Below are 25143 nucleotides of genomic sequence, written 5' to 3' on the forward strand. Positions count from 1 at the left end.
TGCTCGTCTTCCCAGCCGTGGGGGCGTTATAATGTTACGGTCAATCCCACTTTTCGTTGGTAAAAGAGTAGCCCACGAGTTGGCGGTGGGTGATGATGACTAGCTGCCTTTCCTCTAGTCTTACACTGCTAAATTAGGGACGGCTAGTGCAGAGAGCCTTCGTGTAATTTTATGCAAAATTCAAAAATAAACTTAGCGAGAGATAAAAAACATGGTAATTTCAAGTGTTAAGTGTTTACTTACTGTTGTTGGTACACTGGCAATATCTCCAGAAATTTTACCAGATAAATTTTGTTTATTTTAGCTCTTTTTTGCTTTTAACATTTTATAGCTGTTTAGTTTTGTACATTGAGTACTCAATCAAATGTTTTCGAAAAAATTATGAAGAGGTAAAGACGCATGCGCTTTAAATGACACAGATTACCATTTTTCTTTTTCTTTTTCAAAAATCAAAGCACCTTCAGCAAAATCAAAAAGTGAATTAAAAAAAAAGAAGAGGTTGTTACGATGTTGTAGGGCATGTAGGCCAAAGCCATGTTTCTGTGTTACCCCTAACTGAAGCGTAAGGATACAATTATCAGCGACGAACATATAACAACAAAGGGTGAGGCATATTCCCTGCAGAAAAGAAAACTGCGTTCCACAAATTGTACAACAGAATGCTTTACGTGTGCGTTAATCAATATGGAAATAACGTTCTTTAAAACAGTCTAATTAATAGCAGATTATTGTTCCACGAAGCTATTTATGCAAGATCTCAAGTTGCTTATGAAATATTAAATAATAAAACAAGGGTCGACTGCGAGTAAATTCAAATGAATGAAAATCTTATAACCCAAACGCTTTCGAAAGTGGAACCTGTCTTCTTCAGGGACAAATTGGTAATGGGAACAGATAAATACATGATGACTTTAAAACCGAATAATGTATTTTACTATTACACCGCAGCGTTTCGTTTGTCATAAAACAGTACGCTTTGGTTGAACCCGGATTGCCTTGACATCGAACAACAAGATACGTGATGTAAGAAGATCGTTTGCAATTTGCGAGAAATAATTTCCATCTCAAGTGTTCTGCATACATCTTACTGAATCTAGGGTATTTTCATATTTATTATTATTGAGAATCATTACTCTTACCTAAGTGTATATTTTAAATTATTATTTATTTCGATTCAACAAAATTTAAGATGCTAATAATGCGTAAATACTGTTAAGCCTAATTACCATTATATGGCGAAATGATTTCCTTATTTTGAGACTACAATGCTTTTACATCGAGATTTGTATACTAATCTAATCATTGAGTTAACAATGACGGTTACGAGAAGTATCGAATAGTTACGTTACAATTTGACCCTGACCTTCTGATGAGGCTTAACGTTTCCAACATGTAGTTGTCTGACAAGGCGTTGAAAGTAACGGTCGACTGCCTACGCCATATATGATCAAACCGACGCCTATTACAATACTATAACGAGAGAAGCACAAGGCCTATACTTACATTTCACAAATTTGACCATTTATGGTGCAGCAATTGGAAATAGAAACTGATTTATTTCCAAGACATTCTGACAATAGTTTGTTTCGCAAATAGCTGAAAAAATAGGAATATTAATACAGTTTCTAGTCTAGTGATTTATTATAATCGGCGAGATCGTGAGTAATTTTTCTTTAAACCTGCAACTAAATTTTTTGCAGAATACTTCAATATAACATGGACATATCGATTAGGATGACGTGAGAGGGTAGACCCCTATTGAACGAGCTCTGCCCCAGCTTTCCCTCCGTCTGAGGTAGAAATATTTCAACTTTTAAAATACTGCTATGTTGTACAGCTGATATGAAATTAATATTTTTTTCGCCTCTTCTAAAAGAACGTTTTTGCTCTCTAACAAACAGTTCTAGAATGTCATTGTAACGAGCTGTTGAATAAATTTTAGTGTGTGTGTGTGTGTTAAATTTAGCTATAAATAAAATTTAGCATACTTTTAATAAAGGCTTGTTTAGATATACGAATTGCTACATAGTATGCATTTTTTTTCAAATTTCTGCATACATTGAACATTTAGACGATATTTATTTTGTGAAAGCAAATTTACATTTTTTACAGATAAAACAGGTACATTGTATTTACATGTTTCATTTCTTTTTTCTTTTAAACACAATTTGAAGAGAAACTAAATTTTGCCTTGTTATTATTACTTAGAAAACTATTTTCCATGTACAAAGGCATTTTACCCACATTCTACCGTATCATGAGAAGAAACGTAATCGAACAACTGTTGAAACAAAACTTCTTTAATAGCAGTCTAAATTAATAACGTTGATATATACGCTTTTTATTTTCACTCACACGTTCTTAGATTAATTATTTTGAATCTAAATGCATTAACAGATGGACGCTTAATATGTAATCCTACAGTATTAAAACACTACCAAGGTTTAATAAAATAACGTATACGTAATACCACAACGCAAGATAGAATCAAAAGTTGACAGTACTTTGTAAGTCGGAAGGAATTAGATTATAAGAATGAATGATGTGGGTAATGACCGCTAGGGTGAGTTACAAAGGTCTCCAGCTTTGACATTTTATTTGAAGTTGAGCAAAGCTACAAGATCGGATGTCTGTGCAGGCTTGCTCTTAACAACGAAAATAAACAAACAGAATTATAAACTAAGTGTGTAAATGGAATAACTTTTACGGGAATTGAAAGAAGGAACGTACTGCGAATGGTTTGTTGAAAGTGTGTGTGTTTTTCTTATAGCAAAGCCACATCGGGCTATCTGCTCAGCCCACCGAGGGGAATCGAACCCCTGATTTTAGCGTTGTAAATCCGGAGACATACCGCTGTACTAGCGGGGGGCGGTTTGTTGAAAGAAGGAACGAACTGCAAATAGTTTATTTAAAAAGGAACGTTGTGCAAATGGATAAATTGTTTAAAAGATCATTAGGATACAAAGGTTTTCAAACATGATTATTACAAATGTAAACACGTTATTGTACTAGCAATTGTTTCTTAAATTCGTCGGAGCAATTGGCCATAGATATATATATAGAAATATATATATATATATTTTTTATATACATACTGTCATGTGAAAGCCTGTGTATTTTTGTAATATTTTTGGATATATAGATATTTAATCTCAATTTCAACAATACTGAGATATTATAGGAATATAACTAAACAATTAAAACTGAAGAAAAGACTTTTTAAGATCTTCTGTAAATGTAATTTTACAAAAATGCATATTCTAACTGAGGAAAAAGTTAAGACACCCTACCCCCTAATAGCTAGTGTTACCCCTTTGGCTGAAATAACTGCAGTGAGACGCTTCTTGCAGCCATCTACCAGTCTCTGACATCAGTCTGAAGAAAGTTTGCCCCACTTCTCAATGCAGAATTCTTTTAGCTGTGAGATGTTTGAGGGGTTTCTTGCATGTACATCCCGTTTCAAGTCACCCCACAGCATCTCAATGGGATTAAGATCTGGGCTTTGACTCGGTGATTCCAGGACTCTCCATTTCTCAGTTTTCAGTCAGTCCTTGGTGGATTTACTGGTATGTTTTGGGCAGGGACGTAGAGTTTTTATACCCGATGGGGGGGGGGGATGATTTTTGCAACTACTTATGTGGACTGTTCAATTTGCAAATTGAGTATCTCTGATTACGTGAACCTGAAAGCTGTAAACACGCAGCCACAGTGTAATCTTGTTGCCACGATACTTCAAGGTTTCCATGTAGGTTTGTATAAGTGAGGTGTTGTGAACAGTTTTCAAAATGTTAATAGAATAAAGACAAATGTGTCACAAATTAACTGCCACCTGAATTTATTCCTGCACACCGCACAGTATAAAAGATGACCATTGTACTTGACAAGGTTACTAATAACTTTCATTACATGAATTATGTTTTCAAATATTAATAAAATTAATAATTACCCTTGATAAGTTTATATCTACTGAAAAACTGTTCATGTTTAATAAAAATAATTAAAATGTTTTTGCGAATTCTTGAAAATTATACATCAATACAATGTAACACATAATTATTTATACTTTTCATTGAAGTAAGATTCATTTAGTCCTCTAGTCTACATGTTCCCAAACGCAGACCTCCTTTGTGATGATCTGTTTATGAATTCTTTCATAAGCTCTTCTATATTTATCTTGTCGACCTCATCTTTGTGAGTGTAACAAACTGTTACATGGTTGAGGCGGCACTGAGACATAGTTGACCTTAACCACGTCTTCAACCGTCTTAATGCAGAAAAGTTGCGTTCACATTCGCAGCTGGATACTGGACATACAAGCAAACTTTTCATGAGAAGAAGCACTTCACTAAACATCTGCTGGCTTGTTTCATGCATTTTACAGTAAGCATCCTTCGCATCTTTCAGAGATACTGCTTTTGTTGTTCCTTTGAACATGGGCAACTGAAATTCGAGCCGTTGTGCGGAGATTTCTGGATAGAAGTTTATAATCGAGTTGTCAATCTTGCCAGATGTGATCATGTTCTCAAGTGCCAGATATTGCCTCAAGTCGTTGTTGTCTGCATTGAATCTAGTAGTCAGATGTTCTATGACTGTGTCCACAAATTCAAAATATTGGCTTCTGTAGTAATCTCTAGCTGTTGCAGAATGGTGTGCTGAGCCATCACCTGTGATCTTTCTGGGGGGTCTGCGAATGCGTGGTAGTTCAATAGGCACCAGATATAAGGAAGTTACCTTTTTCTCAGCTTCATCAAGTATCTTGTTGTAATTTTTATCTGTTCGCAATACCTACAGTTGCTCAACTGTCATTGCAGATGCTTCAATCGTGCCAGATACTGTCGCTGATTTTGCTTGGTATGCACAGTTTAGTTCCTCTAATGCAGCTAATGGATGCTGAGCCATCAACAATCCTAAAACTGTCTTTCCTTTATCAAATCTGTCCAGCAGACCTCGTGCTTTCACTGCTACATCTGATTTTTCATTTGCTAATTCAGACAAAGAATCAACAATGTCACTGTAGTGATCATTAGCACGTGTAATTGCATATAGGCGGCACAAACAGCGTGTTGGACACAGTGGGCGGATGTATTTAACTGGACCATTGTGGCTGTCTGACGATACAATATTTTTAAAGATTGTCTTGTATTTGTCCGACCTCTGAAGCAAGACACCGAGTTCATGTACCCACTGGATAAAATCTCGAACGCATTCACAAGCTTCAACTGCATGTTGCATTATTAAATTAGCTTGTGTGCTCCGCAGTGAAAAAACAAAGCTGACAGTTGCTTCTCTTTTATTTTTGCCTGGCATCCACTGTACGCACCACTCATGTTAGCGGCTCTATCATAAGTTTGTGCTCTTTATCTTGACAGTAGTAAATTGAGTCTAGTCAGTACATCAAGTAAAATTGAGGATATTGTTTCACCAGTTGTATTGGAAACACTGTACAAACCAAGAAATGTCTCATGGAGATCAAGGTTCTCATCTACGTATCGTACACATATTGCTTCCTGTTCGGCACCTGTAACATCTTGAGTGCCACCAACCATTAATGCAAAGATTTTACTTCACTGCACTTCGTGTGCTATGTTCCTCAGTATTTGGTGGCTGAACATCTCCATTATTTCATTCTGAGTTTGGGGTGATGTGAATGTGGTTTTCTTTGACAAGTAGGCCGTCAACTCAGGATCTTCCTCTTCCAGGAGCTTCATTATCTGCAGGAAGTTCCCCTCCGTATCAGTATGTCCACGTAATGATAAACCTTGACGTAGTAAAAAACGTAAACTTCTGAATATTTTGGCTAGACTTCTTTTGCATTCTTCCTGCTGCTTCTTTTTTCCATTATGTAGCTGGACAGTCACTGGAGTAACATCAAGTGAACCTTCTGGAGATATAGTGAATCTGTGCTGAGAGGAGGATTGGTGTTCGTTGAATTTCTGTTTTGCCTTTTTTCAGTTGCAAAAACCGGTGAATATGAAAGTATACTCCACTGGCCTCTTCAATTTCCCTGTAAAGGGGCCTCTATTTTCCTCCTTGGCACAATGAAAGCATATGACTTTTTGAATCTGATTGTCGAAGTGCAGCCATGGGAACTCATCAAACCACTTGCCCTGGAAGTTGATATTTTGAGATTTCGCTTTTTGTCGTGGTATTAGTTGTGCGTCTGGATGATATGGCTTTCCACACTGTATCTGTGGAGTGTCAGATTTTTCATTACTGCACAAATTTGTTTCACAACTATTTGGTGGTTCATGATGTGCAATAATTGTACAAGCATATTTAGACTCATCCTCTGATGAACATGGTATTTTTTTTGTATGGCAAGTTACTATTCCTTTGCTTGAGATTGTTGGATTGTTCTTACCAATCGAATTACATAATTAGGCCTAGATATTTAGACTCATCCTCTGATGAACATGGTATTTCCTTTGTATGGCAAGTTACTATTCCTACAGTTTGGTCTGTTGAATTGTTTTATTGCATCACAGGTATACAAATTGTGTGTTTGTTCTTGTGATTCTCGTGTTCTTACCAATCGAATTACATAATTAGGCCTAGATGTTTAGACTCATCCTCTGATGAACATGGTATTTCCTTTGTATGGCAAGTTACTATTCCTTTGCTTGAGATTGTTGGATTATCTGCATCTGCATTGTCACTTGTAGTACCAGTAACTGGCTTGCACAACTGTCTAATATCTAATGTCTAATAGCCGAAATGTACATCTTTAATATAGGCGCGCTTCTAAGCTTTTCGATCTAAGCGATAGTTCGTAAGTATCAGTCAGTAGGCCTAAGTATACATGCAAGGCTTGCAAGCGCTATCAGAGAATCTACCTACGTCTTGTACGTAGTGCAAGATTAAGTAAAATTTTCATCACAACAGATTGAACAGAGCATGAAATTCGAAAATATTACTCCCAAGTGTAAACTCCTGTGATCTAGATCTGACAGGCCATTTGTAGCTTGTAGCTGCATCAATCTTATGTCTATTGTGTGGTTTTCCTACGCCATTTGTTCTTATGCATGTCTAGCTGGTTTTATTCTCGAACGCCTTACTCTCCTTACCTGCCGAAGCCGCTGACCATAGTGTACGTTTAATTTACAGTTAAAAACAGGTTCGGGCCGCTCGAATTCACAAGCGCCCTATATCACCCACCTCCGGTCCCTTTAGTTTGAGCCTCGATTTTACAACAGGGCTCATTAGACCTGTGTTTGTGGCCCTCATTAATTCATGAAATTTTAGATTATCATCGCCCTCTAATAAAGTGCTGATGCTTTATGGTAAAAGAACAATATATTCTCTTATCATAGATAGTAAAAATATTGTATTTGCTTGTATAATTAGAACACAAAAGGAGAGATTTCAACGGCCTGAAGCCTCTACTCGAATTGTATTGCTAGTTTTTGTTTAGGTGTTTTTATTTAATAGACGTGCTTATAAACATTATATCACAACGTGTTTGCCTTTTGATGAGCTTTAACAGGAATATAATATATTTGTGATTGTTCAAGTATTTTTGGAGAAACTTGCAATTACTTGTGTTGTAACTGGCATACATTATTGTCCCAGCGATGTCCAGGTAGTCACTGTGAGGTTCGCGCATTCGACTAAAATACATTGTACAGTTCAGTCCCACTTCCATTCTATTCTATCTTCGTTCGTTGTACGTTAGAGTTTTTCAATAAAGACTGTATTTTAGCCTGTTGAGTCATCTGGGAAACATTCCAATTATGACAAGCAAGCGTCTGAAACTTTCCGATATTAGACAGTTGTGCAAGCCAGTTACTGGTACTACAAGTGACAATGCAGATGCAGATAATCCAACAATCTCAAGCAAAGGAATAGTAACTTGCCATACAAAGGAAATACCATGTTCATCAGAGGATGAGTCTAAATATCTAGGCCTAATTATGTAATTCGATTGGTAAGAACACGAGAATCACAAGAACAAACACACAATTTGTATGCCTGTGATGCAATAAAACAATTCAACAGACCAAACTGTAGGGGGGATGATTGTATGCACCATACCCCCCACCTAAAATGAAGGGAGGATGTATCCCACCCATCCCCCCAGGATCTACGCCCATGGTTTGGGGTCATTGTCGTGTTGCAGGGTCAAGGTCCGTTTCAGCTTTACTTTTCTTACAGATGGTCTCACATGATCCTCAAGCACCCTCTGATACACGGTAGAATTCATGGTGGATTCTATGATTGTTAGCTGTCCAGGTCCTGCTGCAGCAAAACAGCCCCAAATCATGATACGTCCACCTCCATGCTTCACAGTTCGTATGAGGTTCTTTTCCTGGAGTGCGGTATTTGGTTTACGCCAAACATGTTCTCTGTTCTGGTGTCCAAATAATTCAATTTTGAACTCATCTGTCCAAAGAACATTATTCCAGAAGTCCTGGTATTTGTTTACATTCTCTCTGGCAAACTTCAGTTTGGCCTTGATGTTTGTCTCAGAGAGCAAAGGTTTCCTCTTGCACACCTCCCATGCAAGTTAAACTAGTGCAGTCTCTTTCTGATTGTAGAGGTATGCACTTTCACATCAACAGTAGCCAGAGCCTGCTGTAGATCCCGTGATGACATGTTAGGGTGTTTGAGACCTCTTTTAGCATCTTGCGGTCTGCTCTCGGGGTGAACTTGCTTGGACGACCAGACCTGGGCATGTTGGCAGTTGTTTTGAAAGCTCTCCACTTGTTGACTATTTTCCGGACAGTGGAATGGCTGATTTCAAAATCTTTTGGGATGTTTTTAAATTCCTTACCAGACTCATAAGCTGCTACAATTTTTCTTTCTGAAGGCCTCAGACAGCTTTCTTGCTCTCGCCATTGTGCGCATTCTTACTTCAACAGTCAGGAGCACGCCAAACTAAATGTCTGAGGTTTAAATAGGGCAAGCCTCATGCTGAGTAACGATCTTCTAATCATGTACACCTGGTGTGATACAATTGTGTGTTAGTTGAGCCATTTTAAGTGGGAATAAATGTGGGGGTGTCCTAACTTTTTCTTCAGTTACAATATGCATTTTTGTCGAATTACATTTACAGAAGATCTTGAAAAGTCTTTTCTTCAGTTTTAACTGTTTAGTTATATTCCTATAATGTCCCAGTATTTTAAATATTGAGATTAAATATCTATATATCCAAAAATGTTACAAAAATACACAGGCTTTCACAGGGTGTCCTAACTTTTTCACATGACTGTATATACAACACCGCAAAAAAGTAGCCATTGCATGTTACTAAGTACAAACCACCAGAGAAAGCACAAATTTCAACATTTTACACTGGATTGTAGATTTTGACAAAAAAAAGCACAATTCCACATTTTAATCTGTGTGTAAACCTTGATAGAGATCAGTAAATCTCATTTGGTATATCTGACCGTAGGCCTCGATAAGAAACACACTCCAACATTTGATATCTGACTATAGATTCTGATAGTAAGCAGTGAATCCTACATTATAGATCCGAGTTTAGATCTTTTCAGAAATCCCAGAATTTAAATATGAAGGCAAAGATTAGTAAAAAGTAGAAAATCCCACACTGTGGAACACAATCAAGGTATTAACAGACAATTTCAAACTTTGTATCTTGACTTAGATCTCAACAAAAAGTAGAAAAAAAACAAAAACTATTCGAATCTAGAATGCGATAAGCTATGGGTCAGGTAACCTGAAACTAGGACACGAAATTCTGAAACTTAGCTGGCTTTTTTTTTTATTTTCAGAAAATTTGTAAATGACGGGAACACCTTACCTGTACACAGATAGAATCACAACATTCAGTGACAGTTCAACCCACACATCATTCGCATGACATAAATTTACTTTTGAGGTGTGTATAATTTCTCTTTTAAGCGGTTCCACCTCTTATGTAGGCGTTTGGTAGCTCCACCTACCTGTCTGTATACTATTTGTTTACAGAACGTGTAGGTGGTAAATGCAAACATGTGAATGCAGATCCAAATCCTTGCAGAAAGGGTGGTGATAAAAAATAGTTGCTTAGAATAAGTGATATATTTTCTATAAAAATACTTACAATTAAATAACAGTACATAAGAAATTAAAACTATCAAGGATGTAGCTTCTCCCAGTATTGTCTCAATATTATAGTTTATCAGTTAGATCTTTCCGTATTTATTCAAGTGAAATCGATTCAGTTAACCGCTTTCTGAAAGCTGTAATAATTAACACGAATCATTTACTAAACTAATTGTAAAGTTTGTGTTTTTTCTTTTAAAACTTTATCTGTCAGTACATATTTTATGAGATCTCTAATTGTTAATTCTGTATTAATGAAGGAGTGCTGAGAGATAAAATAAGCATAGTGGGCACGCGTGCAAGGTTATACACCCCCAAGCGTACAAGTACAAAACCTTCAACATTTTAAACTGAACATTTGAAAACAAAACCTAGATGGTTAAATGTATGCCATCGTTTAAAATACACTTTAAGTTTGATTCGTAATAATTATTTCAAGTTCAAAATTTGTAGTAATGTATTTGTGTTGTGCTTTTTCTTATAGCAAAGCCACATCACGCTGTCTGCTGTTTGAGTCCACCGAGGGGAATCAAACCCATGATTTTAGGGTTGTGAATCCGTAGATTTACCGCTGTACCAGCGGGAAACTTGTAGTACTGACGTCAGAAACGTCTGTGTCATTAAATTTTATCACACGTACGTTTCTCCTTAAAAAGAAGAATGCTATAGCCTCCATTACATAACACTTTTTTTTTTATGTGTGTTTTCTTATAGCAAAGCCACAAATGGTTATCTGCTCAGCCCACCGAGGGAATCGAACGCCTGATTTTAGCGTTATAAATCCGGAGACATACCGCTGTACTAGCGTGGGGTAACACTTTTTTAATTGTAATTGTCTAGTTAATGTTAAAGACATGCTTAAAACCTGTACAAAAATAAAGATAAATTTTAATTCAATTTGTTCAACTTAAAGTCATGAATATATTTTAAAACAGTTAACTGTTACTTCAAACTAATATTCTTTTTGTTTCATGAAGTACCGGTATGATGTTCGGCATGAATTATGAATTGTTTTGCTGATATTTCATATATACAGCAAAGTTTTTATCTTTTTAACTTGGTCATCCTCACATAGATTTATATTCATACAAATATTTTTTATACTTTCTGAGCTAGAGAAGTTTAATGGCGCTGTTTTAACAATTTACGCTACTAAATACATTTTCGAACGGTTGTTCGCTAATATATTAATTTATTATTACAGAAGCCTTATCTTTTTTCTTTTGTATGACATATTTTATTCCATGAACTACTTTTGTCTCAGTTAGTTACCAAATTTCGATTCTGTCACTACTGTATCTCTATAATTTTTTGGATGCTTTTAATTGATCAAAAACAGGTTCTCTCACAGGACCGCGTTTAAGTCTCACCGTATCTAAGCCTAACATTTTAATGATTGATTATTTAATGAGACATCTTTTATTGAGTGTGGTACAAACTATCTTAAGACATGATTCTTTTAGCCTTGAGGTTTTATTACTAACCTTCGAAAACAAGTTAATGTCGTTTCTTAGGGCTAGTTTTTTTCGCTGAATCTCATTTATCAGATCGTACCACTCACATACGTATACCTTCTTGAAGGACTCAATACTGTCAATATTCTTCGTTCAACAACACTCCCTGTTTTAATTTTTACTCTCTAGCGGCACTCTCTGTTGTAATTTTCTACGTCCGATATGATTTCTTGTTGTAATTTCCACTATCCAATCGGATTCCATGTTGTAATTTTCAAAATTCAACAAGACTTCTTGTTGTAATTTCCAACCTCCAGCAAGACTCCATGTTGTAATTCCAAATCTCCAGAAGGACTTCCTGTTCTAATTTCCAACCTCCAGATGAATTTTAGTAATTTTCCAACATCCAACAAGACTTGTTGTAATTTCCAACCACCAGATGGAATCACCATTGTAATTATTAACCTCAAGAAGATGTATATTTGTGTCCCCAAGTCCTACTGTTCTCGTCATTAAGTATAAACAAATATGATGCAATAACACTATAAATTTTCTTTATTATTTTAGATACCTCGATCTTTAACTCTTGTTTTCTCAAAAGAAAACAACAGAAGAGATCGTAATATCTCCTCATATAATAACCCTTCTCTGAACCATTTCCAGCAATTCAATGTTTTTCCTAAAGTTAGGAACTCAAGATTGAATACAATGCTCAAAAATATGGCCTAACCAGTAGCCTACACAATGAAATTATAACCTCTTTAGACGTGTATTCAATATTTCTGTAAATACAACCTAAAATCCTATTTGTCATACCACTAGTAACAGCAAACTGCTTGGATAGCTTAAACGACTGATCAGCCATTACACCAAGATTCTTTCATGATACTGTTAAGGTTATTCTCATATAAATTATATTTATAATTTAAATTATGATAACTCATATGCATTATCTTACATTTATTATAATTTATCTGATCAATTTACTAAATGACCTAAATCCTTTTATAAAGCAGCATCATTCTCATCATTCATTTTTTACCTTGTAGTGTTGTATAGTTGACAACACCCAATACAACAATAATTTGAGCAGATGTAAGTAATTTATTGACCATTTCTTGATGTATGTCACTGATGTAAATAAAAAAAGCAAAGATGCTAAGACTGAGCCCTGAAGTACCCTACTTGTGACAGAACTTCCTGTTGTGATTTCCAGTATCTAGTAGGACACCTTATTGTGATTTACAGCCTCCAGCAGGACTTTCTGCTGTAAATTGTTTGCTTGTTTTAAATTTCGCGCAAAGCCACACGAGGACTATTTGCGCTAGCCTTCACTAATTTAACAGTGTGAGACTAGAAGGAAGACAGCTAGTCATCACCACCCACCGTAAACTCTTAGGCTACTCTTTTACCAACGAATAGTGGGATTGACCATCACATTATAATGCCTCCACAACTGAAAAGTGGAACATGTTTGGTGTGACGGGGATCCTGGGGTAAATATCCAGCATGCAACTGAACTTCCTGTTGTAATATCCAATATTAAACGAAACGTCCTGCTATTAAATTCACAGACAAGCTCCTACAGAACATAACACCTTAGCTCGGCATGACCAGGTGGTTAGAGTGCTTTTCTCATAATTTGAGGGCAGCGGGTTTGAATCCTTGTTACAACACACATGCTCGGCTTTTAAACTATAGGGGCATTATAAGGTGACAGTCTATCTCACTATTCATTGGTAAAAGAGTAGCCCAAGAGTTGGCGGTGGGTGGTGGTGACTAGCTGCTTTCCCTCTAGCCTTACACTGCTAAATTATAGACAGCTAGCGCAGATAGACCTCGATAGGTAAATTTTCTGGTATCGCAAAGATTCGAACCCTTGTCGCCCGTTCTATCCACATACAGTTACGTTTTTTTTTTTTTACCTTTATGATTTCTGACATAAAATAATAAAAAAAAAACAACTAAATTTCGAACGAAAACGACATTATAGTTTTATTACTTGTTGTTACACGTCGTTTCACGATCTGAGTTAACACACAAACTACTTCAAAATGAGCTGGTATTGCAGTTTGCTAATACATAGTTACAGTGTTTACATGGCCACTCCTTGTTCAATTTCATTTCCAGTTTAAGAAGAAAACCACCTTGAAACGTAAACCGAATTCTGCACAGAAGAAAAGTAATTCTTCACGTGATATCCGACGTCGTCTTTGTAACTACTTTTCGAAGGTCGTAAAAAAGCGAAGTGTTTTGGAAAGTTTATGATCTAATATATTTTACATCGCAAACATTTATCGCGTTAGCGTATATAGGCATATATAATAGATATTAACAGAGATCCACTCGGGTTGAATAAAACTTCAATAATTCGTAATGTTCCGACATTCAGAATGTTCGTTAGTCCTAGTGTTATAGTCCAGATAGAGAAAGACAGTTTTTTATTCTTATTTTTTAAACAGTACTTACGGAATTCAAATTCTGTGTTTTCGTATTTGTTTTATTCTTGCAGGAAGGTATGAACATGCCCCCCTAGTATAGCGGTATATCTACGGATATATAACGCCACAATCAGGGTTTCACTTCCTCTTGGGAAGGACTCAGCAGATCGCCCGCTGTAGCTTTACTATAAGAAAAAACACACACACACTCGATGAAAGCAAATACTCTAGCAGTCGATGTAGTGTTTAAGGGAGACAAAAGTAGTATGATATGTTTTTTTTTAAATTCTGAAAACTCTTTGCGTGGAAACGACTGCGCATGCGTAGTATTGACTCGTAAATTTAAATACAGATTATTTTAAATCGTTTTAACTTAAATTGTTATTTCAGAATGAGGTTGAAAGAACATTTTTGTGTGTGTGTGTGGGGGTAAGTTAATAAGCTACCAACAGGAAACTAATAACCTGCTTATATCTAATAAACAAATTGCTAATGACAAAAAGAAACAGCACGGATCACAGCTGGATTAGTGCAACTCCAAACAGACAAGTTAGATAAGTTATCTTGTAGAAAAGAGGACATTCAACCCGACAAATGTTTAGTTTGTTTCGAAAAAAATTATAACAAGTTGAAAGTTTTGGCAGTTACCTATTTTAATAAATTAATTAAGTGTAAAGTAACCTCAGTTAACTTCCAACAATTATTATATTACCTTGGAAACATCAACAGAATAATTGCCAATTAGTGTAACAGTAGCAATGTGTGTTATTTATTAGCATACTTTTGAAGCTGTGGTTGAGATGTAACACAACATGCAACAACCAGAAATTCAAGAAGGACAGACATCGTCCTCTAGTGGCACAGCACAGATAGCCCATTGTGTTGCTTTATTGCTTAACTACAGATCAGCGTACAAAAAAGGATAACGGCTGGGCATTAAAGATAATAATAAAAAAAAGAATACATTAACCTCCAATCAGAGCAAACAACCTACTTAGGTTAAAACTGAAAACTTACCCGACAACAGGTTTAACTAACTAATCATACTTTCATTACATTATCACTTATCAACATTATAATATATTGTTTGATCAGTTGGGTACCCTCACTGTTAACGATATTTTCGGTCGTAAACCCATTAATGTCTTACAATGTTCTGTCAACTCAGAATATTTAGATTAGGCTTAAATCTACATACTAGTCTCCCTTGGTATATATAAGGGCTTAAAACGCTAGAGATCGGGTTTTGATACCTGTGATCGACAGAGCGCAGATAGCATTGTGCTTGATTATAAAGAAACAATCTAGCAGTGAAGATATACATATAAAAGCAGACGAATTGAAATACTAACCAACATTATTAGTTTAAATCATTTCTGGTAGATTTAGAGGCCTCAGTTTTTAACGTACAGGGTGCTCCAAAACAGATGAGAAAAATGGAACACCATGGATGTTGTCAGTGGTCGATAAGAGTTGAAATATTCAACTCGGGTGGCAGCTTATATGCACGTGGATGAAACGGCCAGGTAAAAAAATTACTGGATTCGTATATATATAGCTTTGTTTTGGTTTGTTGGAAGTACGCGAAGAGCTACATAATACTCTGCCCATCACAGTATCGAAACCCGGTTTCTAGTGGTGGGAGTTCGCAGACATTCCGCTGCGCCACTTGGGGAACATGCCTACCTTAGAACTACTGACGGAAAAGTAGGTATTTTCATAATGTGCCCAAAGGTACAAGTACGAAGCGTGTTCACAATCAATATGTGCTAATCCCTTGGTCGCGTTATATCTGCACCACAAAAATTCCACAGGTTTCGAAACAATGGAGCTTTTAGGCCTAAAAATTGATTCAAAAAGTAAAAAAAAACGTTTCTAATTTTTACTTACATTATTTTAAATTATTCTAATAATGATTTAGAGGCTACTAATACGTTAACTATAATTTATAAACTTACAGAAAATTCTAATTACAACTGAAGTTGCAAGTACGATATGGTAGCCATGAGATTAGTTTATTTTAAACCTTTCATTGGGAACCATTCATAATTGTAATAAATAACAAAAATGTTCTTTAATTCCAAAACACGCCTCTTTGATCGATCATAAAATTGTTGAAGTATTGTTGTTATCGGAGAAACAGATCTGTTGTTAGCCTAATTTATTAAAGAAAGGAATTGATGAGAAAAAACAATTTTTCACAACTTTATTAGTGATTTTCTTTACGAACTTTATCAAACAGATTTGTGCTTTTTTATTCATCTATTTCTATCGAATAATGTTCGATAATTCAAATTAAGGTAATTGTGAATGATATCTTACGCCTGGAGTAATAAAATTCATATGTATGTAGCTTTTTTTTTCATCCCTACAACGCCACCTGTCGAGACGAACACTAACCATCTGTTTTCATGAATATATGTTAGGAGCTACACATGTAGTCATGAAGAGAGTGAAAAATTATTTTTTATATTGCGAATGCTATCGAATAATGCAATTAATTAAATATATTTTATTCCAAAACTGTTTTTTTTAATATTATACTTTTACAAGAACTAGACCTTACACAAACTCACGTGCATGTCTACCATTTTTCAAACACATTTATACACATACACACGTTGAATTTTTCTGTTAAATGAGAACTTGAGCAGAAAGCAATAATCGAACCATGTTTAGTTTATATTTGGGCCTATAAAACAGTTGTTTGTTTACAGTCGTAATACTGACCTCTTAAAATAAGTTATAAATTTCAGTCGGGTTATTGTTGAAAAGAAAAAAAAAGACATTTTTCAAATCTTATTTGGGTCGAGATGCAGGCTTCGCTTTCATTAAGCATAAAGCTACGTAACAGGCTGGGTACCAAACGTGGGTATCGAAACCATATTTTCAGCGTTATAAGCCACCAAGCTTACCTCCGAGCAAGAAAGAGGAGGGTGTGAAAGAAGCAGATGGTGAGATTAATTATGTCTAAATGGGTGTTAGTTTGTGTATACGATGGACGTAGAAGTCAGTAATATTTATCAACATAGTGATGACTTCTTAGCTTTGATAAAAATATATATATATATTTAGGTTTGGTTTATGAGTTTCAAAAACTACTCATAGGGCTGTTTAAGCATAACCTTTTTAATGTTGAACTGTCAGCACCATTCACCGCTAACCTTTAGGTTGCTATAGTCATCGAATAGTACGATTTAAACACCATCGTTACAGAGCGCTCACGGCACTGGAGATAACATAAGACACAATATTATACACGACACTCACATGATATTATATTCCACATCAAATCATATTTTACATCATGCTACCGGATGATGCCATATTTAACATGATATTACCATATAATACCAAATATTCATTGAAGTGAAAGTTTAATCGTTGCATTCAACATCTATAAAGTAGTTCACACAATTTGCTTTTATTCTGACTCATTTACTTCAAAAAATGAAAACTATAATATCAGAAATTACAGTTATAAACCAACATTTATTTTAAAACACATTTTCTATGTGCATAAAATGGAATTTTTATTACCGGAATAAAACCTTACCTAAGTGATGTCTTAAACATTTATCGTTAAATAAACGTTTACCGCATCTCTTACATTTTTGTTGATAAATTCTGTGTGTAGGTTGTCACAGATATTGATAAACTGTGTGCTAAGGTTGTCACAGTTACTGACAAATTATATGTGTGGTTGGTTGTCATAGTTAATGTTAAACTGTGTGTGTGAGGGAAAAGAGAGTTGTGCATATCTTCCGAGACCAAGTATCTCGCATAACAAAAAACTCCTTTTTGATACATTCTTCGGTTCTTGGCATCATGGCTAGATGTCAGTTCCCATCTCAAGCAGCGTTTCGATTGCGAGTTCCTGGTTACCACCTTTAGTTTCCAAGACAGAGCAGATAACTTCTTTGGATAGACTAGGAAACATGGCGTGAATCTGGAGAAATATAGTAAAACCGCCTTATGAGTAAAGAGATATTGTTAAAAATCTTAAAGTTGTAGAAACAAGTACTTATATAAAAAACTCAGTAAACAATAACAAAAGATAGTGACTGTGAAAGATATAGTAAACCAGTGGAAATTAGGTACGTATTTTACAGCTCAAACTAGACATTTAAGAAACAAACCCTATCAGCAACTCTTATAACTGATACCGAGCAAAAACTACCAATAGATACAGGATTAATTCTATAAACATTTATAAATTAAAATGTCTTTAATAGAGGGCAGCACTAAAGATTATGAATTTTAATTATGTTAGTTATAAAAGGTGTATCACGTGTTATTTATTGTGCTTAACTGGACAATAAAGAACGATAAAGGCTCGGTAAATTGGCTAGTCTGTTGATTATTCCATTACTGAAATCATGAAGTCAAATTTATGACTAAGACTGGGTTTGTTTAGTGAACAATTTAAATGTGTATACATATAATGCTTTATTCTAATAAAACTACGAATATTCTTTACCATAGTGTTTTAACAAAAGAATAATATTATTAAGTTTTTTTTGGTTTTTTTTAGAAAATCTCTTGCAGGGGTCAGAAATAAAGAAAAATTTTATCGCTATACATTAAGAAGTAAAGAAGCTAAGTGTCTTTGTACAACTAAGAATCGATCCCAAGTCTAATTAGAACAGTTACAAACAAAGCAGACCTCCATATTATACAGGCTTCGATCCCGTTATTGTCTGTACTGGAACTCGCAGTAAATTCGAGCCCAACAGAAGGAGTGAATACAGGAATGCCTATCAGGTAAGAATTATTCAATAACAGGCACTTACAGCTAAAGTAATTGAAAACAAGAATAGATGAGACAATAAATGCCAACACTAATGACAATAAAATAGTTCTGAAGGAAGAATATTCGGGGGCTTTCCTCTTGCATCAAGTAAACACAGTACACAATGCATAACTTCTAAGAAAGGAGATAATAACGATAAAACAAGATAAGAATTATCGCAGTCTATGGTAACCTTTGTTAGATTACTTACATTAAGGTACAAATATGTTAACGTAGGTTTTGAAAACATACCTGTGTTATATCCTGCTTACGTTTATTTTCTGAAACAACATAAAATTGTAAGTTATTAAAATTGCAATAATTATTATATTTCAGTATTTATTTGATTTAAACAATACTTACCTGCCAATGTTTCCCGGCTTAATTACTTAGTTAACCAAGAGCTTAGTCGTCGTGCGATATAATGAAATCATTCAACGAAATGACTATAAGTTGTTGATTTAGAGCCACAAAAAATGTTAAACAGTTAACTTTTTGGCTACCTTGTACACATGTAATTGTTAACAAGTATATTAATCTATACACTCGTCAATTACCAATTAATTTTAAACGCAGAAAATGTAGTTGTTTACGATAACGTTACCGCTTGTCAAGAACTTTGATATTTTGTAATTATCGTAGATGTGGAATAAAACAATGAAAATACAAGGAACGCAATCACATCAGGGGGAAATGATAAGCTCCTCGAACAAAGGATTAGTTTACAATGGATCCACCGCATCTCTAGTTTGTTTATAGAAATATAAGCTTGATGTGATGAAACTTATTTGAATGGATGACACGTGCCTGTTGTAGAAAGATAAATGGCGACATTTCGGAAGTCTTCCATCTTTCGTTTTCGGTTAATTTATTAAAGAATAATTTTGAAACTTTGCATAAACATCGATATTTAATAAAAATGGCATTGATCTGGAAAATTAAAACATTAATTTTTATGTAAAAAAGCTATATAACTTATACTAGAAACAGCACACGCAAACACTTTCTACCACCCCCTGAAAGTTTAGTAAATCCGTACAACTGGTAGGACTCAACTAAACGACATTTATAAATTGTAGTGTTGCAGAGTAAATTGAATCGCTAATAACTTTGAGTATAACAGAATTCTTCAGAATACATTTGTTTTGTTTTGGACAAGTGATAGCTAAAACCCAGAATGTTGGTTTTAAACATTCTACCTATTCTTTGACATTAAACAGGATGCAATCGCACCAAACATGCTTACCCTTTCAGCCGTGGGGGCGTATAATGTTACGGTCAATCCCACTATTCGTTGGTAAAATAGTAGTTCAAGAGTTGGCGGTGGGTGGTGATGACTAGCTGCCTTCCTTCTAGTCTTACACTGTTAAATTAGGGACGGCTAGCGCAGATAGCCCTCGTGTAGCTTTGCGCGAAATTCAAAAACAAACAAACAAACAAACTAATGATTATAAATAAATTGCAAATTTCAATACCTTTTTCGGACTATTTACAGCCAGTGAAAAAACAATTATTCTTGATACTTGAACTTAAAACAAACCTAAAAGTCCAAAACATAGAGCTGTATATATTGTGTTAATTGTTCGTATTGAATATACCAACATTTAAGTACAACACCGTAATTATAAGTCACAAATACAAACATATACTTAAACAAAGATATAGATATGTAGATAAGAAGATGAAAGAGTAAATAACAGCTGGACTTTTCCTACCTTGGTCCTTGGTAAATGACATGCTTCTAACTAAAAGTGGAGAAGTTATTATCGGACTCGACTGGATCGCGGACCACTGAAAAATGAACAAGATTGATGTTAAGGATGATAATATTAAGTCACAAGTATCCATTTTTTTGTGCACGTGTATGAAGTTATTATAAAGTGTAGTTCGTAAATTAGTTGTTTAAAAGACCATTCCATCTAGATAATATATCAACTCAGTGGTTGGTATCTGTAATTTGTGATGTAGCACATAAACAAGCCCTAATTTACAACTATTCACCAGAAGGAGAGTTACTCTTAAACTGACTGTCAATGGTCATAGCGTCATCACCGTTGAAATTGTGAGACATGTTAGTGGTATACTGCGGATCAAACCTTGGACGTTTCGAATGTAGTTCGGAACGACAACTATTCACCGTTATTTCGACATATAGAAAAACTGATGTGATAGAGACACTTCAAACATTAAAATATGAAATATCTGGAAGTGTGTGTGTTGTATTTTTAAAATAAAGGCTACACAAGGGCTAACTATGTACAGACGTTCCTCATTTTGATCTGACAGACTAAATGGAAAGCAGACAGTCAACTGCACCCACCACGAATTCTTCGGCTGCTCTTATGGGATTGGGATTTAACTGTTACTCATATACAGAACATGTAAAGCGAGTATAGGTATGGGGGAACTGAAACAATTAGAGCAAACTAGTCACACGGAGCATCTACAGAACACAATCAAGCAGATTGTAATTATAAAATATGCATGTAACGTTTCCGAAGATCTGCTTAGTTTGTTGAATTTCGCGCTATTTGTTCCTAATTTAGAAGTAATAGACTAGAGGGGAGGCAGCTAGCCAATACCACCCACTGCCAACTCTTGAGCTACTCTTCACCAACGAAAAGTGTGATTAATCGTAACATTATAAGGCCTCTACATCTGAAAGAGTAAGCATGTTTAGTAACGGAGTCGAACCAGCGACCTGCAGATTACGAGTTGCGCGTCCTAACTATGTCATCCCAGCCCTTAAGAATTGACCAACTTTATTCTTTTACCAACCATAATAATTTTTAAATTGTAGAGGGCGTGTCAGAAAATATGATTTATTACCTGGCTCTACTATAGATTTGTATGTACTCGTAAATGTAGTTACTGCAGATAAAACTTGCGTTCACCATCAGTAACTAAAACTAAGTTGGATCTTTCTCTGTGCATGTCATATTTTCCTTTTCACTTTCTAATGTGCTTATTTTCCGAGATGAAGTTAGATTCAATAGTTAGGCCTTATCCCAAATAACATTTTAAGCTTATACTACGAGTTCCTGTGAGTTCGTCAGTAATATCGTTGCTTGTTTTTGTGTGTAGAATTTTGCATCTTTACTTGTGTACTTTGTAACCTATTACAAGTTTTTTACGCCAGAAACTGTGAGAGGAGCATAAAAAAAAAAGAAAAAAGAAGAGGGCGCAAGTGTGCTTGACTCTAAGTCAAGGCTCAGCAACACATATTAGTTTTTTTACATTCTTGAAGACTGACGAAGTGCTGTTGAAAATTACAGAACAACTACTTTGGAACTTGAAAAAAAACGATCTTAGAATTACGAAGTAAAAACAGGTCAGAGAACTGGTATTGTAACTTTTTAACCGCTTTATATCATAGTTACTGTTAAGCTATCTAAAGATAAAAGAAATCTCATCAAATAATCCTTATTATACGCCTTGTTACGTAACTTTTAAGTATGTTACGCTTAATTTTTAATTTTTTTCTTTCTGTGTAAATTTAACATGGTTATCTATCACCAAAATATAATGTTTCTGAGGTATAAAGTTTTTCGAGATTTCTGTCGTACGTAATTAAATCACATTTAAAAAGTATGTCCGTTTTGTTTCCTAAATCTTCAAATAGAAGGGCTCTTCGAGTCTGAATATTGTGGGACCAGTCGTTTAAGACATAAATATCAAGTATGAACCATGTATCTTAAAAGAATAAATACTACTGTATAGTTTTTAAATTCTTTATATATAGTATATTGGTTATGAAAATAACGAGACAGATGCATTGAAACATACAGACTGTTGTAAAGTGACGTTGATATATCCGTTTTGACCAATCCCAATATCACCATTCAAAGCATACCACGTATTCAAAGTTTTGCCTCTGAAAATGTCTGATGGAATTTCGGCTTCGCACCAGGCCAATATTTTCTTTTTCATAAAACGTCTCTAGGAAAGAACGTATTTGTGCATCACAATATGGTATATTTTTATACAATAAAAAGTTGACGAAACGATTTATAACCATAATGAAGTGATTTAATTTTATTGGGGAAGGGGAACATAATACATCTTCCAATGAAATATTGTTCTGATTTCTTCAAAAGAACTCTTTGGGAATCAATTTACATACATCAAAAAACCATAAATCTCGGTAAGACAGGTTGGTATTTAGACCAGGTGGTTAGGGCACTCGACTCGCAATTTGAGGGTCACGGGTTCGAATCCCCATTACACCAAACATGCTCGCTCTTTAAGCCGTTTGGGCGTTATAATGTGACAATCAATCCAACTGTTTGTTGGTAAAAGAGTAGAGTAGCCCAAGAGTTGGCGGTGGGTGGTATACACATAAAGCAACTACTTGGATGTAATAATTTCTACTTTCACTGTTAGAAAGGTCATGCTTTTAACTAAGCCAAAACAATCTAAAGGAAACATAAAACAAATAGTGAAAAGGGTTGGTTTGTTTGAAGTACAAAGCAACACAATGGGCTAACTATGCTCTGCCCACCACGGGTATCGAAACCAGGAGTTTAGCATTGAACTTCGTAGACATGCCGCGCTATATCACTGGGGGGCAGTGAAAAGGGACAAGATGAAGTTTTAACGTAAGATATGATGCATCCTTAATTATGAAGTTTTAATATGATAACATATGATACACAGGAGTTGAGAGGTTGCGAATGTGTTTCCGCGTGTTTGATCACGGTGGACTTCCAGGCTTTCCTATTTGAATTCTATCTAGATTGACGTCATAATGATGTGGATGATGATGTGTCACAAACATAATACCATGCCCTTCTTGACAGAGTTTTATATAGCAGAAAAAGTCCCGAAAGTTTGGAGCTACTTACATTTATGTAATTTACACTAAAATGAAAACAGACAATCAAAAGAGGAAACATTATAGAAGAACAAGTGAAATCGGACACGTATATCTCAAGAAATTCTGAGAAATCGAGCGTGACTGATTGAGTGACCAACCGACACTTGGCATATATATATATACAGGGTGGCCCGTAAGTCCCTACCCATTCATATGTTATTATGTTATATTCAATTACGCATGTATTATAAATTTGTGTTTTTTTTTTCAGGGAAATATGGCTGATGTAAGCCCATTTACACTTGAAGAGCGTATTGTGACAAGTACGTGTGTACATGAGCGCAAGAATACTGGTGACACGACACAGATACACTGGATACATAAGATATATAGATGGGTAAGGACTTACGGGCCACCCTGTATATTGATACTCTTATCGCTAACCATCATAATATAAAAGCCATTTTTGTTACACAGTGTTACCAAAACACACTGGATTTTCTAAATACAGATGACCTCATTAAAAAGATGCGCACGCACGGTTGTGTCGTTCTGTCTGTCGATTTGCCAGTAATAGAATAAATACGTAATTAAATATTAGGTTTTAGGCTTTAACACATGGCATAGTTTCGTCAATGCATTATGATTCGAATAATTTAGAACAATGAAAAGTTTTAAATATATAATGGTAAAATAAGGTTAAGTTTATTATTAAATGTAGACTAAACTCCTAAATTATAGCAACAAACTACAGTAACTGTTTTTGTAATGTCGCAATTTTTTGTACATTTTAGTCCAAATATATATTTAATTTTCGATCGATCGTAGGCTACTCGCTTCTAGTTGAAAGTAAGCAAAAAGTTTTTGTGTTATAAGTTGCTATGACGTCAGTGCGTGACCAAGAGATAGACAGACACACAATGTGTTTTGTAGTATTAGATAATTACTATTACAAAAAAACACAAAAACATTATTTTCTTAATGGTATATATTCTCTTGTTATTATGTTTACAAGAGCACAGTGGCAAAATTACATTATTTTCTTTGTACTGAAACATCTTTATAAAAAACTTTCGATGAACGATATACATTTCACACTTCACCATGTTTTCGATAATTTTCTAACCTAAAATATTTAACTTTTTCAATTACAACTGTATAAAAATAAGAATGGAGACAAAAGAGTAGAAACAGTTTCGTACATGCACTGATATGCTAATATAAATAATAAATTGGTATAATTTATTACGTAGTAACTCCGAGAAATATAAGTTCAAAATGTTTGATTTCCGAAATGAAAAGTAATCTTAGTAAGTCATGCACAGTAGACGTTATGAAGACATAGTATACGTTATCAAGACACAAAGACGTTATGAAGACACAGTAGACGTCATCAAGACCAAATATACATAACCAAGACACTAGACGTTATGAAGACACAGTAGACGTTATACAGACACAGATGTTACCAAGACACAACAGGCATTATCAAAAGGCTAGGTCTACATTGTGAGTGTCTAACAACTGCTCTACGTTGAAAAGGCCCAAAGACGTGTGACTGAAAAAGGCTAAAAGACGCATGCCTGATTATTT

General features: G+C 35.0%; 1 protein-coding gene and 1 long non-coding RNA gene across 8 annotated transcripts in view; one reads left to right on the forward strand and one right to left on the reverse strand.

Moving 5' to 3' along the window:
* The first annotated feature begins 935 nt into the window (after positions 1–935).
* On the forward strand, positions 936–24463 carry LOC143253441 (uncharacterized). The gene is made up of 4 exons (XR_013029634.1): positions 936–1098; positions 9735–9841; positions 21874–22065; positions 23822–24463. It is a non-coding gene; the product is annotated as an uncharacterized LOC143253441 (long non-coding RNA).
* LOC143253440 (toll-interacting protein B-like) overlaps positions 16727–25143 on the reverse strand; it is a 35424-nt gene continuing 27007 nt past the window's right edge. For all 7 annotated transcript variants that reach the window (XM_076507337.1, XM_076507339.1, XM_076507334.1 and 4 more), the window contains 4 exons: positions 22521–22673; positions 20450–20525; positions 18987–19015; positions 16727–17891 (listed from right to left, as the gene is read on the reverse strand). In XM_076507337.1, coding sequence (XP_076363452.1) covers positions 17775–17891; positions 18987–19015; positions 20450–20525; positions 22521–22673 — 375 coding nt within the window. In that variant the 3' untranslated portion in view covers positions 16727–17774. The remainder of the gene's footprint in view (positions 17892–18986; positions 19016–20449; positions 20526–22520; positions 22674–25143) is intronic.

Source organism: Tachypleus tridentatus, chromosome 6 (assembly GCF_004210375.1).
Source record: "Tachypleus tridentatus isolate NWPU-2018 chromosome 6, ASM421037v1, whole genome shotgun sequence".
NCBI classification, from domain to species: domain Eukaryota; kingdom Metazoa; phylum Arthropoda; class Merostomata; order Xiphosura; family Limulidae; genus Tachypleus; species Tachypleus tridentatus.